General features: G+C 39.7%; 1 protein-coding gene across 2 annotated transcripts in view; it reads left to right on the forward strand.

Annotated features, from left to right (window-relative positions):
• The window catches only part of TAFA1 (TAFA chemokine like family member 1), a 469070-nt gene extending 451017 nt beyond the window's left edge, over positions 1 to 18053 (forward strand). Inside the window, exons 4-5 of one of the 2 annotated variants that reach the window (XM_020801676.3) lie at positions 7487 to 7611; positions 17100 to 18053. In XM_020801676.3, coding sequence (XP_020657335.1) covers positions 7487 to 7611; positions 17100 to 17117 — 143 coding nt within the window. In that variant the 3' untranslated portion in view covers positions 17118 to 18053. The remainder of the gene's footprint in view (positions 1 to 7486; positions 7612 to 17099) is intronic. The other variant, XM_078385106.1, reaches the window with a different exon arrangement.
• Positions 18054 to 18483: the final 430 nt, after the last annotated feature.

The following is an 18483-nucleotide window of genomic DNA, read 5'->3' on the forward strand; positions in this document are numbered from 1 at the left end:
TAAGATTTTTAATGGTTCCACTGGAATGCCTTCACCTCCACTGGCCTTGTTGTTATCCATGCTTTCTAAGGCCCACTTGACTTCACTATCCAGGATGTCTGACTCAAGGTCAGCAACCACACTATCTGGGTTGTCCGGGACATCCGGATCTTTCAGGTATAATTCCTCTGTGTATTATTGCCACCTCTTCTTGATGTCTTCTGCTTCTTTGTGGTCCTTACCATTTCTGTCCTTTATCATGTCCATCTTTGCACAAAATGTTTCTTTAACATCTCCAATTTTCTTGAACAGATCTCTGGTTTTCCTTTTCTATTATTTTCCTCTGTTTCTTTGCATTGTTCATTTAAGAAGGCCCTCTTGTCCCTCCTTGTTATTCTTTGGAAGTCTGCATTACATTTTCTGTAACTTTCCCTATCTCACTTGCACTTTGTTTCCCTTCTCTGCTATTTGAAAGGCCTCGTTGGACAGCCACTTTGCTTTCTTGCATTTCCTTTTCTTTGGGATGGTTTTTGTTGATGTCTCCTGTACAATAGTTCGTCAGGCACTCTGCCCACCAATTTCTTAAATCTGTTCTTCACTTTCACTGTGTATTCATAAGGGATTTGGTTTAAATTATACCTGACTAGCCCAGTGGTGTTTCCTACTTTCTTCAGTTTAAGCTTGGGTTAACTGATGATTAGAGCCACAATCAGCTCCAGGTCTTGTTTTTGCTGGCTATATAGATCTTCTCCATCTTTGGCTGCAGAGAACATAATCAATCTGATGTCGGTATTGCCCGTCTGGTGATGTCCATGTGTAGAGTCGCCTCTTGTGTTGTTGGAAAAGAGTGTTTGTGATGACCAGCTTGTTCTCGTGACAAAACTCTATTAGCCTTTGCCCTGCTTCGTTTTGAACTCCAAGGCCAAACTTTCCTGTTGTTCCTTTTATCTCTTGACTCCCCAATTTGGCATTCCAGTCTCCTATAATGAGAATAACATCTTTCTTTGGTGTCAATTCTAGAAGGTATTGTAAGTCTTCATAGAATTGGTCAATTTCAGCCTCTTCAGCGTCGGTGGTTGGTGCATAAACTTGGATTACTGTGATGTTGAAAGGTCTGCCCTGGATTCGTAGTGAAATCATTCTCTCATTTTTGAGATTGTATCCCAATACAGCTTTTCCCACTCTTTTGTTGACTAAGAGGGCTACTCCATTCCTTCTATGGGACTCTTGCCCACAATAGTAGATATGGTTATCATCTCAATTGAATTTGTCCATTCCCATCCATTTTAGTTCACTGACGCCCAGGATGTCAATGTTTATTCTTGCCATCTCTTGTTTGACCACATCCAGGTTCCTATGCAGTACAGTGGTGCCTCGCTTAACGATTTTAATTGGTTCAAAAAAATCGCTATGTGAAAACATCGTTAAGCGAAACACCATTTCCCATAGAGATGCATTGAAAACCGGATAATCCGTTCCAATTGGAATGGATTACTGTCCTTAAGCGAAAATCGCCATAGGAAAAAACGTTAAGCGAAACGCGGTTCCTCCATTGAAATACATTGAAGCCTATTTCAATGGGGGGGAAATTCACAAAAAATTCAAAAAGACTCAGAAAAAAGCCAAATTAAGTTAACGAAGGTTTTATTAGGTGCACTAATGATTCCAAGCATTTTAAATATTTTTAAACATTTTAGAATATTTTAAAAATAGCGAAACCGGGGCTGTAAAAAAAAAAAATGATAAGCGAAACAAGGAGATCTAAAACCAAAAACGTTAAGCGAAGCATGGTCCTGAAATCTTTAAGTGAAAATCGCCCATAGGGAAAATTGTTAAACGAAGCGCAAGATCGCTCTGAAAAAATAGTTAAGCGAATTTTTCGTTATACGAAGCAATCGTTAAGTGAGGCACTACTGTATTTTTCTTTGCAGCATCGGACTTTCCTTTCACTTCCAGGCACATCCACAGCTGAGCATCTTTTCAGCTTTGGCCCAAGCACTTCATTAGCTCTGGAGCTACTTGTACTTGTCCTCCGCTCTTCCTCAGTAGCATGTTGGATGCCTTCCGACCTGAGGGGCTCATCTTCCAGCACCATAACTCTTAGCCTTTTCTTTCTGTTCATGGTGTTTTCTTGGCAAAGATACTGGAGTGGCTTGCCAGTTCCTGCTCCTGATGGATCGTGTTTAGTCAGAACTCTCCACTATGACCTGTTCATCTTGGGTGTTCCTGCACGGCATAGCCCATAGCTTCTCTGAATTAGTCAAGCCCCTTTGCCACAACAAGGCAGCAATCCGTGAAGGGAATAAAATAGTAACATCATGTCAATCCCTAAATCATTTTTTAAAATCTGAAAAAAATCTGACCCCAGATACTTCATTTCAAAAGACTGAGTGGCAGAAAAAGTGGGATGTGATTATTTATTTTCAGAACACCCATCGTTGTGATGCTTTTCCTCTGAATGATATGATTCTAGTTGTAAATTCTTCAGACAATGTAAATGAAAGAAAGGCAACAAGGATTCACCATCAATCTTTTTGACCTTTTAAAATGTTTTCTTGAGAAATAACTCCCATAGATTTTTTGGGAGAGACCATGAGATCGATTATTATGTTTTCCAATACATTTAGTACTTGTGTTGCAGCCTTTTGAGATTTATCTGCACTATTTCAGGAACTCCAATGTTTAAAGTGCATTACTGTGCAACAGCGAACAATAACAGGCAGGAAACCCTTGTACTTCCTTTTAGAATGTGCCTGCCCATGGCTCCTTGGTGCTATCTAGTGGCTGGGGGAAGGTTAAGAATTGGCACAGAAGACAGTTTTCGCAACAGCAGTAATGCAAGGGCAGAACTTGAAAATGATGATAATGATGAGTTGTTGTTTGTTTCTGTTTCTGTTTCTGTTTTTGTTGTACCTCTAACTCTGTATGAGAGAGAACACTGAAACTAGGTGGTCCCCAAGTTGTTCTGGTTTTACCACGCCTAGCTAATTCTGATATAATATGTGACATTACTGAGCTTCTCCAATTAAAAAAATGTTATTTGTGGTGATGTGCACACATCTCCTTTGGCATCCTTTGTCCACCACAAATGAACATGTTCATTAAAGAGGTACGTGCCAGCTACTGGTCTGATATTGATTAATATTGGTTGAGTATTTATTGATACTTTCAACGAAGGTCGGTGAGAAGAGGCTTTGGTTACATTTAGGGACAGCTACCATAAATAATAAGACAGCATTGCAGAGAAGTCTCATCCTTTCATTAGAAATCACAAGACAGGGAATAAACCTGGACCCAGATGCCAACTCTGCCCACGCATCTATTCTGGCAACACAATCACGGGACTTAACAATGCCACATACAATATCAAGGGCACCTTACTCCTCAGCAAATGTGATCTATGCCATCTTTTGCCAACAATGTCCCTCTGCACTCTACATAGGATAAAACAGGACAATCTCTATGTAAATAGATCAACAGCCACAAAGCTGACATCAGAAACCACAATACACAGAAACCTGTCTCCAACCATTTCAATCTGCCAGGAAGATTTGAATCTGTGAAGATTTCAATCTGTGGAAGATTTGAAAGTCACTGTTTTAGAACAGAATCATTACAAATCAAGAATACAGGGGGCAGCAGTTGAAACAGAATTTATACTTATGATGGACACCCATAGAAATTGATTTAATATAAACCTAGGTTTCTTAAGCCACTGCCGAATGTAACACTTCTGCTGTTATCCACTGCCACTGTTATTTCCTTTACAACTACCAAGTCCATCACTCATCACAAGGTTCTAAGGTAAAAACTGTCTATATTCCCTACATTAACACACGTTATTCCTCTGCTAACGTCTTTCATTCTTTCTTTCTTCTCTTGAGGTTTAATTGCATCTTCAGTCCCTGCATCCCCTTCGCTCTCTTCTCTCTGTACCCTCCATCTCTGCTCAGACCTGGTGTCTGTTTTCTGTCTTCTTGAAGATTTTTTACAACAGGACCCAGAAACAAACATAGGCTTAACTACTGCATGTAACCAATGAACATTTAGAATGTCAATCTGATATTTCATCTGTATTTCACTCCATTTCATTCTGTTTCTTTATGTCTGATGAAGCAAATGTGTCTATGAAAGCTTACCTTAAAACATAATATTTAGTATGTCAGGTGCTACATGCTTTTGTCTTTTTGTTTTGTTTTGCTTTGTTTCTTTGAATTTCGCCTGATATGCTTGTACAGACTAACATGGCTACCTCTTCTACAACTACAAGGTTGAAACGTTCTCTTTGGCAGTTTCTAAGCTGTACTCTTTCTACTCCTCTGTGCTTTAATTACTGAAAATCACCAGTGCACAAATGATTTTTGGTATTTCAAGACTTTCTCCTCCTGCCCCATGGCTTTCATATGATTAAAGGATTAAAGGAAGCTGAGGGAACTGTGGGACAGAGGTAGGAAATTTTAATTTCTAAAAATTATCCACTGATGATGATGAAATTAGCTTTCCACAGGTGTTATGCTAACAGGGTTTCAGCCACTATGTATATATTTTCCTTGCTGTTAACAGTATTTTCACTCAGTAGAGTAGTTCAAACTTTTGAACTGAACATTAGGAAATGTCTTCTATCTCTGTTAAATACTTAGTCCTTTTTACTGTTAAAACGTCTATGCATCTGCTGTCCAAAATTTAATATATTTGGGGGAAAGCAAATATAGACTACTTTGGTATGATTCTAACTTTCTTCTTGAAACAAAATAAAGCAAACATCTAGCACAATAGCTGTTATAGATGAAAGAACAGAGTTGTGATAAGTGAAAAAATAACAAATTGTGTCCACAAAAGTTGAACATTTTAGGAAGGGGGTGTTTCAGTGAAAATTCACCATACACAACTACAATCCAATTCTGTTTTAATCAGATTCTATATTTAAAAAATCAACAGAGGGTTATATTCCAAACAGGGGAATCAGCATCTGTAGGCAGAATGCTGGGCTGGAACTGATGTCATTCCGTCATCCCAGTTCTTACATTATGTTTTCTGATTGTCTATGGTCAATTACTCTGTGTTGTTAAGAAATAATTGCTGCCTTTTCACTGGAGAAAGAAACTTGCATTTTGGGGAGGAAAGGACTCACTGTGTTCTTGCTTCTAATACACTAACAACACAATCCTGCAATATGTACTGAACAGCAAGTATCATTGTGCTTTATGTGCTTTATGTGACTTCCAGACAAGCAGATATACCAATTACTTTGTAGAACTGAGTGGAACTTACTTCTGAGAAGACATAGGTAGAATCGTACAGCTGGGATTTTCCAGTATGTCAAAGAATCCTCCAAATCCTATTGTGTAAATTATACCTGTTAAAGGATGATGGCATTACGAGCAGCAGATCTTATCCCGGGGATCTCTCAATTCATATACAATAATTGGGATTGTGGGAAGCTTGTGAGAACCACAGGAACAAAACAGAAACTCTTTAATTACCAGCAGTCCTGCCTTGCCAGTGGCACAATAATCCCTATGTAGATATTATTTATGCAACAGGAATCTGGCAGCTATATTTTTGCTCCCTTTTTGTCTCTTTGCTTTGAGAGCCCTATGTATTTACATATAGTTATATGAAATTTGGGAAAAGTTGGATTGGAAAAGTAAAGGAACCTTCATAAGGAGAGGGACTATTTTGGTAGCTATCAGAAGAATTCGGAATTACTGCAAGGAAACCCTTGGGAAAAACCATTCTCACCTTTGGAGCCAATATGCGAGAATTTCTGTTCCAATGTACGTGGCACTACAGGGAATATTACAACACCTTGGCGCCAGAAGTAGCAAATGCATTCATGCAAAGTATACTTCAGAGTGGGTGGGTGGGTTTGCTGTTTATAAGTAGCTCTCAGTGCTCTTGTAACTAGAGAACACCAGAGAGTCTTCCGAGGAGCAACATTTTTTAAAATTGTTATTATTTTCTATGCTTAAAAATGTGGATTTTTTTAAAAAAAATTTAACCACAACTCTCAGAATTCCCAGCAGACATGCTTGTTGGGAGATTCTCAGGGATGTTGGCAAGTCTTTGGGCCAGAGTCTCAAATCAAAGTCTGAGTCATTGGTCTCAAGTCCCTATTGAAAGCATGTTCCCCCTCCCCTCATAAATTTCACAAATTGAATCTGAGGGTTAAAATAAGCCACCCTGAGTAGACACTGTCTAGGGGGGCTGGGTATAAATCAAATGAATGAATGAATGAATGAATGAATGAATGAATGAATCAATCAATCAATCAATCAATCAATCAATCAATCAATCAATCAATCAATCAATCAATCACACCTGCCAAAAGAACCCCAGTTATACCAGTTTGGCTCTTTTTAAAGATTGTTCCATAATTTTCCATTCACAAAGCCAACAGCAATCGGTTTATTTCTCCCTCACCAGGAGGGTTGTGTTAAATTGTACTGATGATGTATTGCTTTATTCCTTATCAGTTCAGCATGTGTGAACATTGCTTCATGGCCACCACATTTGTGTCTGTCTTCTTTTTTTAATTTAAAGGTGTATTGGTAAATCAACACGTTTCCATGCCAAATTCAAAGTGCTGGTCATGACCTATAAAACCCTTAATGATTTAGGACCTCTATATTTGGTGGAACTTCTCTTCCACAAGCTAGCTACCCTTCCCACATGGTCCTTAAGGCCTTGATATTAATAACCAAGGAAGTAAAAACAACAACAACAACAACACTAGGAACCAAGCTTTCTTGGTCTTGGTTCCTTCCCTCTGGAATAAGCTTCCTACAGAGTTTCTCCAGGTCCTCCTTCTCTGTTTTTAGGATAGTTAAGACAGAATTATATAAAGCTGCCTTCTACTAGTGGTGACTGTTGACTCAAATGGGTTTTAATTTGTGTATTTCTGTATAAAGGCAGGTTTGTTGTTTAGCTAGAGATTGTTTGTTGAATTTTATTGTATTTTTATTGTATTTTTTTCATAGGGTTTTTTTATTGTTTGATTTTATTGAATGTTGTGAACCACTCAGAGATCAATAACACTAATGGGAAGGTATGAGTATGAATGAATAAATGAATGAATGCCCATATGTGAACATCATCAAATGACACATACCTACCAAGTTCATGCACCAGAATGTATCATCATGGCACTGTGGTCCATAAAAGCAGAATCTCCAGTGGACGAAACTGGAACAAAGCAGGGCAAAAATATACCACGAACTACATTTTTAGAAAAACACTTAGAAAGCAAGGTTTCTCCCCCTCCTGCTTTGACTCTGTTGACATTAGCTTCAGCCTTGGGTTGTGTGAATTCCATGATGCAATACCAGTACCATGGGTGCAGGGAAAGTTGAGCAAATGTTCAGTCTGGACAAGAAGCAGAGGTTGGGGAGGTGCGAAAGAGCCCACCTGCAAGCCATTTCTCTTGGCTCAATGGCGCAAAATGAGTTGGAAAATGTGACTTGCGCAGGGAAGTATATTGACAAATGCTTTGTCTGTTCTCTTTTAGCATCAATAGTCATTGGGAAATGGTGGTGTGAGATGGAGCCCTGCCTAGAGGGGGAGGAATGCAAGACATTACCCGACAATTCAGGATGGATGTGTGCAACTGGCAATAAAGTCAAGACTACCAGAGTATGTTTTTTTCTCTTTTTCTTGTTTCTTGTCTCTTTTGGTCCATGGGAAGACAGGCGGGTACTTTGATTTCCCTCTCTTCTGACCTTTTCTAATCTCCATCCTTTGGTTTTTTTAAAAAGCTAATAAGCTGGTTCCTTGCTCAGCAGCCTGTGCCTTTACCCACTGCTTGCACAAGTCAGAGATGATTCTTCAGCTCAACTCAAGTGGCACTGACTTGCCATGTCACTCTCTTAAAAACAGTGCTCTGTTCAAGGAATAAAATACCAGCCCGTCTGCTGGGCTAGTTCCACTTGCATTTACCCTTTCTCTTATCACTGGATCTTAAAGCAGCAGTTTCAACCAGTGCAGTTTCAGAGTGTGGGATACATTCAGTAGGCCACGGTCTTGTTTGATGGGCAAATGGAACCCCTGCTAGAGGTCTTCCCCTGCCATTCAGTGATCGGATTTGTCAGTCTGCCTTTAGCAGCTACTCCATGCAAAGTTAGGAACGTGGCTAAGACTGGTAATCCATTTATGCAAAATGTCATGGACAGAGGATAGCCCGGCTGACTGGTGGATCCTGGGAGCTGCTATGTAAGTAACATTCATAGGTGAGTTCTGAGTGCACTCTTGGGGTAAGCTATCAAAAAGGCCATTTTAGGAAAGATGGGGGAAGGCTCAGCCTAGAGTCTTAAGTCGGCTCCCTTCTGCAGTAGGTTATGAACATATATACGGACTCAAACCAGGAGTCTAACTCTGCCACTAGTGGCAAAATAATGATTTCGTCAAAGGCAGTTTCTGTTACAAGTTCACACTTCATAAAATAGCTAGAGAATTCAAGTGTGGGGAAAAAAATAAAAACAAACAAACAAAAATCCAAAGGCTATTCTTCTAAAAATTAATTCCAGACAATGGTGATGTTTCCTTTCACAAGTAAAGTGCAGGTAGTTAACATGTCCCCCACCCTCAAAAAGTAGGCATGAAATATTTGGACTTCTTACATTGCAATATTTCACAAGGAAAATTCTTGGAAAGATTTGCAAAAGACTTTTGCAATATTCCTTTAGTCACATATGATTCAGCTCTATGAATTCTACCAACAATGATTTTAAAAGATGTTGCCATGTTAGCCCGTTTCAGTAGGCATAACAAAAACAAAGAAAAAAAGTTTAAAAATAAAAACATTGTACAGTAGCTCCTTAACAACTAGCAAATTTCTTTTAGTGTGAGCCTTTGTGAATTACACTGCACTCTGAGGAAGGGGGCTATAATCCACGAAAACTCACACTGAAATAAGTGCCTTAATACTTCCGTTTTGATTATTATGTTTTTTGTTTGTTTTTTAATTCTCCTTAAGAGAAAAGGCTCACCTCATAAAAAGACAATATTTAAAGCTACAAATAGCTACATTTTATTTTTTTTATTGCATTTTAATTGTTGTAAGCCGCCCAGAGACCTTTGGGTGGAGTGGGCAGCATATAAATAAAATAAATAAAATAAATAAATACTAAAAGGATCAAACAAATCCTTAAAAAAAACAACATAAGCAACACCAAAACACATTCATGGCAGTATGGCACAATAATCCATTTTTAAAAATAACTCAAATAGCCATTCACTCAGGGGAAGCTTGCCAGAAGAGAAAGGTCTTTGTCTGCCTGTGGAAGGATAGCAAAGATGGGGCCAGTCTGTCCTCCTGTGGAAGGGAGTTCCAAAGTCTAGGAGCAGCAACAAAGAAGGCCCTCTCTCATGTTCAAACAGGCACAGGCCATGTCCCACCAAGCGTATCTGTGATGGTGGTGGGGCTGAGAGAAAGGCCTCTCCTGTTGAACTTAACACCCAGGCAGGCTCATAAAAGGAGACACTGTCTCTGAGATAGTTTGGATTGCTTATGATTGCTGTTTTTATCTTCTTTCACACATACCAACAATTATGATTCTCACAGTCTCTGGGATCAACCTTCCATAGGACTACAAAGCTTCCACCTTCCAAGTAGCCGATCCTCCCTCTGCTTATGTGCAAGGAATTCTGGAAACAACACATGAGAAAACACCTTAAAATATTTGTGTTTCAAAGCATTGCATTTTACTCTTGAACACACACACATATAGGCAGGGCTCCATTTCCAATTTTGCATGTTTTGCTCTTCATATAACATCCTGCAAACCAGCTGTATGTTAATATCCAGAGTCTGGAAAATGTTGTTAGGCATTTTGAAGCCTCATTAATATTCAGATACATAGTTCAATCTGCTCAGTATGGATTATTGTATTTCATTTCAATTAAATACCCATGGATGAAAATTTTCGGAAAAGAAACGACGCCTACTCTTCATCCTGTACTTTTCCTATCAGTTCCCTACAGGGATTATTTTAATTAGCTTGTATGGAGCACCTAATGGCACAAATTCCCGCAATGTTTTGCTTGGTTACATGAAAACATTACATAAAATATTATGGCTGGTGAAGGTAAATTAGTGGGGTGAGCATAAGAACTGTCTCTGGAACCATCATCTACAGAGGATGCATGCAATAGAGTTTGGTTTGGGGGTAGGGAATAATTGCAGGCACTTTTTAAAAAACCTGCTGAGCTGCTGTGTTGAAAGTGGGAATAACATACACATTGCCACATCTCACAGAGATACTCAATGTTGTTCTTGTTTTATTAGGGTAGAAATTAATAACTTGCAGCTTGTAACTTACATGTTTCCTTATCTGCTTGTTTCAAACATTCATATCTCATCTTTCCTTAATGACCCTGGTACACTTCAATGAATTGAGATGCTAGAGGCTGGGAGTTTGAACCTCTGCACTAAATCCGAGGAGAATAGCCAGCTGAGATCACCAAGATAATGGTTGGGTTATGTGCCCTACCACTTCTACAGCCTTCAGCAGTCTTCAGTGTCCTAGAGTGCCTCTAGATAGAAAGACTGGTTTACCATTTATGAGTAGTTTATACTTAGAAAACCATGGGAAGATCACCATAGGTCGAAATTAACCTCGTGGTACAGGGTTTTTTTTAATTGTTTCTTTAGGAAAGCCACAGTGAAGCCAAGGACATAAATAATAGCATGCATTAGAATACAAACATCAGAATGTTTAAAAATCATACTGTGTTGGACCTAGGAAAAGTGAGTAAGAAATATACCACAGAGCCAGCTTGTCCTATCGGTGGACCTGATATTCAGGGGCTCTAAGTGAGACAAGAAAGAACAGAAAATTTACTACAGAAACAGCCCCAAAACCCAAAAGACAAAAAGACACTTTCACATATGGACATAGTTTGCAAGACAGACAGGTAAGGAGATTAGATAGGCAGGGAGATCAATAGATTAATTAATCAAGCAATGGATGGATGGATGGATGGATGGATGGATGGATGGATGGATGGATGGATGGATGGATGGATGGATGGATGGATGGATGGATGGATGGATGGATGGATGGATGGATGGATGGATGGATGGATGGATGGATGGGCTGCAACATACCTACACAGAAAAAAATTGAATCCATACAAATAAGGTACATATCAGATTATTCCTTAGAATTTATATCTCAGTCCTAGAGTGCAGTTTTAGTGGACACTTGCCCAGCTGTGTTCTGGGAGGGCACAAAAAAGGGAGGATCAAAGGGGCAATTTTAGGAGAAATCCACTGAAATTCTAGAGACAGCAGTAGTTTGATAAAACAGAGGTTGTGGCAGAGTCCCCCATACATACACAGCTGAAATGATGGCCAGCTGTGACTCATAGATCCAGTAGGAGCAATTCTGTGTCACGGTATAGTGTTGTTCCCAGGGAAGTGGTTGGTTAAAGAAATTTAGCTTTTCCACCAGGCAAAGACATAAGCCAGAAACAAAAGCTAGATATAGCTCATAATTAGAAGCATCTGAGTGTCACAGCATAAGCTGCTTTCAGCCCAGAGAATATGCAAACCAGCTTGCATTGTCTAGTGATTGGTCTTCAGGAATTAAGTACAGGATTTCTTTGAAATTTTATTTCACACACACACACACACACAGAGAGAGAGAGAGAGAGAGAGAGAGAAACCCCAAAATCATCTCAATCACTTTTCTGAAACAAATCTGTTTTCAGGGCTGTGACAAGGGTGAGCCAAAGTGAGGTTGAAGGGCAAGGCTGAAGGATTGGGGGTGTTATTTTTAACAAATAAAAAATTTAAAATGCTTGGTGAAGGTGTGTGTGTTCTAACATGGAATGATAAAATGGGATGATATAACACGGGATGATTTAAAAAAGGGATACAAGTTTTTTTTCCCCTTGACCGAAGTAGCTGCTGTGAAATGCTTTTATATTCTTCACATGAGGCCAAAATTAGCTGGTTTGGCTTTGCATGCTTCCAGCTCTAATTATGGAGTACCTCTCGCATTCCTTTCTGGTCTTAGCCATCTTCTTCCCACCACTTCCCAAGAACTGTGAATGATGACACACCATGACAGAGTGTTACTCCCACTGGGCCATTCTGTGGGAAATAGGAACAGAAATAAGAGCAGAAGCAGCAGGAAACCATTTTCATTAAAGAAGAACCATGGGAGACTCTCTGCTGTGTATTTTTGTCATTCTTAGCCCCTCACTATTCACCTGAAGACTAATTGACACCCTGCGAAATGCCCCCTTTCAAGGCCCATGAAAGACAGCAAGAGGGATTTTTAGCACGGAAATGATATGTCTTTGGAGCTGACTGCAGTTCAGCCTGCTTTGGTCAGCAATGGAAACAAGCAAGCAAACATCTTTTGATTAAGAAGCCAAACATTTTTACCTTCAGATAAAAGGTCCCTGAAAACAAATTGCAAAGCATTTGTACAATATTTTTGTTTAGTTTTGTTGTTGCTGTTGTTTTTAGCACCACGTGTCTCTATAGTACATACAGTAGTTATCTCCTTCCTTTCTATATCAGGGAGAATGTCTTCTGAAAAAGATATGTGTTTGCCTCCGTCAACCATAAGACATGTCTAGAGCACCCCATGGTAATGTCATAATTAGTTTTGGTTGATTTCTGTTGTTACTATTATTACAGCCAGGAGTGGCTCCCAATTGTATGTGTCCCACGAAAGATCCTACATAGTAACTGTGATTTAAGAAAGGATTTGATGAAAAGACTTGATGAATCTCTGATTTTTCCTTTCCCTTTTTTTTTAATACTCCATGGAAGGCCCACGAGAAGCAACAGTGACCCTACTTTGCTAGTATAGCACCCTAACTATAAGCTTTTGGGAACCTTGCCTGTTTTTTTTCCATTTACTGCTTGCTTGCTTATTATTTGATTGATTGAGTGATTGAGTGATCGAGTGATTGAGTGATTGATTGCCTTATATCATAGCATCACAGAGCAGGTCACAAAGCAATATAAAACCATTTCGAAACATAAAATATTTTATACAACTTATATGCTTCAGTTTTGCATTTTGACAGTAAGATATTGTTGTAGCAACCATTAACGTGTCACCCAATCTTTCCTACCTCTCACCAAACAAGAACCTTGCTCCCTCTCCACCCCTGAGCCTCATCCTCACTACATGAAATGGCAGACGGTAGAACAGAAAATAAGCCGTGCACTACAGAGAAGGTCCCATCCAGAGCATCAGTCCGTGAGATACTTGTTGACCTATTTCATTTCTCTTTGACAAAAGGAGGCTATTTGGAGCAATCTCTCTCACCGTCAAAAGCTGAATCAATAAAAAGTACCACTTCGCCTTCTTCAAGTCTTTCATGAGAACAAGGTGTATTACAAGAGTTCAGTGTTAAAGTTCAGGCTTTGATGTGTAGACATCGGAAGCTGCAACGTTAAGACCTATTTCTCTGCTTCTTGTGCAACTGCTGTGTCACCATCTGGCAACCTAACACAATCACCGCAGCTGCTACCTTCTGTTCACCTGCACTGCAAGCCATGGAGGGTGGGGGGAGTTGATTAGAGCCAAAGTAGCCATTTTCCATCTTGTTCTCTTTTGGGGTTGTTGTTGTTAAGGAAACCGAGGTTCCAGAACAGACAAGTGAAAATAAGGATCAGACCCTCTAAATGTTTTGGCTGCAACTTCAACAAACCTTTAGCACTGAGCTGGCTGGCAGGCACTTCTAGGAACTGAGTTCCTGAACAACTGAAAGGCCAAAGGTACCCCCCTCCCTGCCTCCCTATCTAGAAAGAGAATGTGCATCTACTAGAATTTGGTTTTGAGCTTAACTTTGCTCTTATCCTAGCAAAGCACTTGTTTCTCAAGCATCTTTCAAAATGCTTGCAGAAATCTTTTATAGCACTTTAAAATGATCTTATCTACTCGATGGGTTTTGTGGCAGTTTTTTCTAGTTCATTTGCCATGGTATCTCCAACATTTGGATGGCAGCAGATGTCCACTGCTATTCAGATAGCCTATCTGCCATCAAAAGCCATTGGAGTTTCAAAATCTGGAATGAATCTTAGAAATGGTCTTCTACTGGATTTCTGGGCTGTGATTTTGAGTTTATTTTTCTTTAGGTGGAGTAAGTGGATTAGCTCTGAATTGAAAGTTACCACTGGAGAATCTCTTGTTCACTGGTACAAAGTGAAACCAACCCATTCATCCACCCATTCAGCCACCTGCATCTCCTGGAGTTGTTTTTTGTTTGTTTGTTTGTTTGCTTGTTTTAAAGCACACACATACAAACCCACATTTGTTTGTTTGTTTTAGTCATATTTTGCCAACATTGATCTGGTTAGAGTCTTTCATCAACTGGAAGGTGGGAAAAATATCATCACCATGAGTACACATGAAGTCCAACAAATGTTCTGTCTGCTTCAAACCCTTCCTACAATTATTATCAGGATGGGATGTGGGAAAGCCTTTGAAGATGCAAAAAAATTACTACAAAATGCTTCATTTCCTTTTTCTCCCCCCCTCCAGGTTTAGTAAAATCCTAGTCACAACTGCTCGTAGTGGGCAGTGAAGCCCTCTGTGCTGCTTTTTCTGGAGGCTGAGTGGCAGAGTGCTCACATATCACATCCTTGGGCATCCTTCTAAAATAAGTCCCAGGACATAAAAAAGGAGGCTAGAGAGACAGCTCTGCTACCAACTATGAGCAGTGGCACTTTCTTTTTTTAACTCCTTGCCACTCATTCATTAAACTGGAGAAAGGAGAAGAAGTTACTTGAGGTCTCATCTAACCCTAAGGCAAGCTAACGTCCGGCATCCCCTGCTAATAATTTTGTAGAACTGGGCCACTGCCCAACCCCCAAGGAGCTGAAGAAGGGGAAACTTTCATGGGAAGGATGAAGAGTTTACAAAATTGAGGTGACGGGTGTCATGTGCTAGCAGAGGTCAAACCACTCCTACGGTTTGTAACAATGTCTGTCTTTTTTCACCTCTTGTTTCTAAAGGTGAACATTATTTTTTCATGAGTCTGTGGTCAGGAGTCTTCTTTGATACTTAAGCCCTTTGATCTCAGTTGGATTTGTCTTGGAATAAGTATGCACAAGATTGGTCTTTATGTCTCCATACTTGATTCAGCTATTTTAAATTAAACATGTTTTCAGCAATTAAGTTGTTCAACATCATCCCTTTGAAGGATAGTCTGAGAATTAATACACAGTAATACCACAGCACTCAGAATATGTTCCTAGAATATGGAGCACTAATCAAAACAACAATAAGTAGGGTGATTATGTACAGCTGCACATCAGTGCTGCTCTGTTATTGTTAAGCAGAGCAAATCAAGATTCTACAAGGCTTACCCTAAAGCTGGGAGCAGCCCAAACAAAAATATATATAACTCAAACAAGGCTTCAGATCAGCAGCAAATTTGGAACAGATTTAGCAAATGGTCTGTTCCTGCTCTGTGCCAAAGCTGGGGAAGTTTGGTCAAAGGCTCCTCAAATCATGATTTTTTAAAAGTAAAACTGCCCCCTGTGCAGAAACAAGCAACCCTAAATGTCCTCAAACCTAAAATAGCTCATACATATTGAAAAGACCAATCTTGCTGATACAGAAAGAGAATTATTGGTCCCACCCACTTCTTTTTTAATTTGCAATGAATCCAGGCTGCAAGGGCTGAAATCTTGATTCTCAAAAAAGACCTGTCAAAAAGGAAGAGCAACCACTTTAAGACTGAGCATGAGTGGAACAGGTTTACCAACAAGAGCCTTCCAAAATAGATCCATTGTTGGAGCTTTCATGGCTGGGAAAGAGAGATGTCTGAAGGGCAATGAAAGGTCACAGAAACAGTAAAAAAAAAAGGTTTTCTTTGAAGAGTTTTTTGAAAAGACTTGCATTAAAGTAAGTGACACAGTGACAGTCATCCAGAAAGGAGGGCATTTTGCCTTTTATCTCCAGAAAATTAACATATAGTTTTGCAAGGCATATTCAAAGCATTTCTGCATTACAAAAGCAAAGGGCAGTTGCGTTTGTCCCAGCCCAGAGTGCTTTCAGTAAAGGTTCTCTCTGGATTTCTGAGACTAGGTTCCTGACACAAGTCTTCAAAGAGAAAATCAGCTCCAGGTCTGGGACAATCTGAACTTCGACCCTGTCTGTAAGGACTCAATTAGCTGACTCTCAGAATGAGAAATTTTGAACTCTTTCCTAGCCGCACAGGCATTCCTGTTGGCAAAGGGATTCTGTGTCCAGTTGTAAAAATATTTAATAATCATGTTCTGTCAAGTCAATTCTGACTTATGATAATCTTTTCAAGGGTTTACCAGGTAGAGAATATTCAGAAGTGGTTTACTTTTTTTTGTTTTGTTTTTTGCTTTGTGGCTGGGGATGGTGTTGTTCAATGTTAGCAGAGTTTGGTGACTATAGCCTGTCATATTCTCAACATTCCACCTGTCTTGTCACTCTTCAGGGATCTGGTAATTAAGAAAAGAACTCCGAAGATATTGTATGCCATCAAGTCACTTCTGATGTGTTATAACTACAGTATATGAATTAATGACCTCCAAAATGTCATTCCATTAACAGCTCTGCTTAGATCAACAGAACTTCATGTTGTTCTCTCTTCCAAGGCCCCCTTGCCCTGCTCAGCCGTGGAGATTCACGGGGGAAGTGGGACTGGTAAAATCACTCCTTAAATATCTCACTTACCTTGAAAGCCCTATGAGGGTTACTACAAGTTGGTTCCAACTTGATGGCACAAAACACACAAACAGTTGCTTTTAGCTGGCTGAATGTTTAGATACCTGGCTGCGGATTCCTTTGGGATCCGCAGATTGGGAATTCTTTGCCTCCTGTGAGTAGAGCCAGCCTGTGGGACCTTGAACAAGCTGCATAGGCCCAGACTTCCCCCAAGAAGAAGGGAATGGTAAACCACTTCTGAGTACTCTCTACCTGGAAAACCCTATAAAGAGTCACCAAAAGTCAGAATTGACTTGATGGCATATGATGATGATTATAGTTGAATTAACTTGCTCGCCTACTGTTCCTCTGACGACATCAAGGAAGATGGCTTGCACTTGCTAAGTTGCGGAACTGGATACTTCTCAAGCATATGAATGTAATGCTTCTGCATTTTTGTTTTTGTTGCAGATTCACCCGAGAACCTAACAAAACATCTTCTGACAGCAGCCAGAGAAGGATCGCCTGACGAAATAGGACAAAAGTCTTTAAACTTTTAACCATCTCCAGCTTTTACAAGCCAAATGGGATTTTTTAAAAATAAATGCACTTTAACTCTGTACCAGAGGAAACAATCATGGCTTTATTTAACGTGGAGTCAAATACCTTAGGAAAATAAAGCACCAGATTTGACAGCAGAGAAAAGTATGTGTTTCTCAGAAAGAGAAGGAAACACACAGTTCTTCAGAAGCAAATTCTATGCTTTTGAAACAGGAACAAATGTCCTATGAGTGTGGATCTACAACTTTTCTTTGTACCATTTACAAATATATAAATACATACGGTATTTTGAAATAAAGTCTCTTTCAGAAACCGAGCAGAGCCACACTTTGCTGCAATTGCTTTGTGACTCTCGCTTTTTGACAAATACTGTACCGAGGAAGAGTTTAAGAGCCCAAGGAGATAGTCGTGGGAAGAGAACAGAGATGGATAACTACTGACAAAAGAATTTGAATGTTGCTTCTTCTTTTTTTTTTTTAAGAAAATTATGATTATGATTTCAACTGGACATTCAATTCCATTTTCCTGTGTTCTGAAGTCCTTTTTCTTTTTCTCCTCGTGCGACATTAGCATGCTGGCTTTGCTTACATTAACCATACTTTATACTTAATTGATATGTAATACTGGTTCTATCCAAGGACATCTTTGGGAGGGCAGTCAGCCATCCCACAGAGGAGAGAAAGTTGACTTTCAATATTTAAAACGGCACAATCTCCATTGGGAAGTTTCTTTGGTAGACTTTGTTAGACTGCGGGCAACGTTATTAAAGGAGCGCTGTACAGATAAATTGTTTAAAGACTTTGTATAGCTGGTAAAGACAACCCTAGTAAAAAAAAAACAAAGCAAAAAAAATCCTACTTCCAATTTCAGTAGTTTGTGTTTTTTGCTCATGAGAACAGTGACACTGTGTTTGGTTTTTTTAGAACTGATATTTGCACCATGTTGGGCTTTTCCCTCTGTTTTTCAGCCATATCTCAAACACGAGGATTTTGACCAGGTTGAATGAGCCAGCATTGCAAATATTACTAGGCAGGGCAAAGCTGTATGGAAAAGAGACAGATATAAAGGTCCACAACTCTTTAAATATAGCTTCAAAGGTGCTACGAGACCTCAAACTACAGGTGGGCATGAATCACTGGTTCGGCTGGTTCATCCTTTGGATGAATACTTCAGCACTTCCCAGCCCTGCCTCCTCCAGCAGGCACCCATTCAGAGGTAGTGCCCAGAGGAGGCAGATCAGGATAGCTGGGCACTTGCTGGAGGAGGGGCCTAGGAACTACCAAATACATAGACC

The sequence above is a fragment of the Pogona vitticeps genome, chromosome 2 (genome assembly GCF_051106095.1).
Source record: "Pogona vitticeps strain Pit_001003342236 chromosome 2, PviZW2.1, whole genome shotgun sequence".
NCBI lineage: Eukaryota > Metazoa > Chordata > Lepidosauria > Squamata > Agamidae > Pogona > Pogona vitticeps.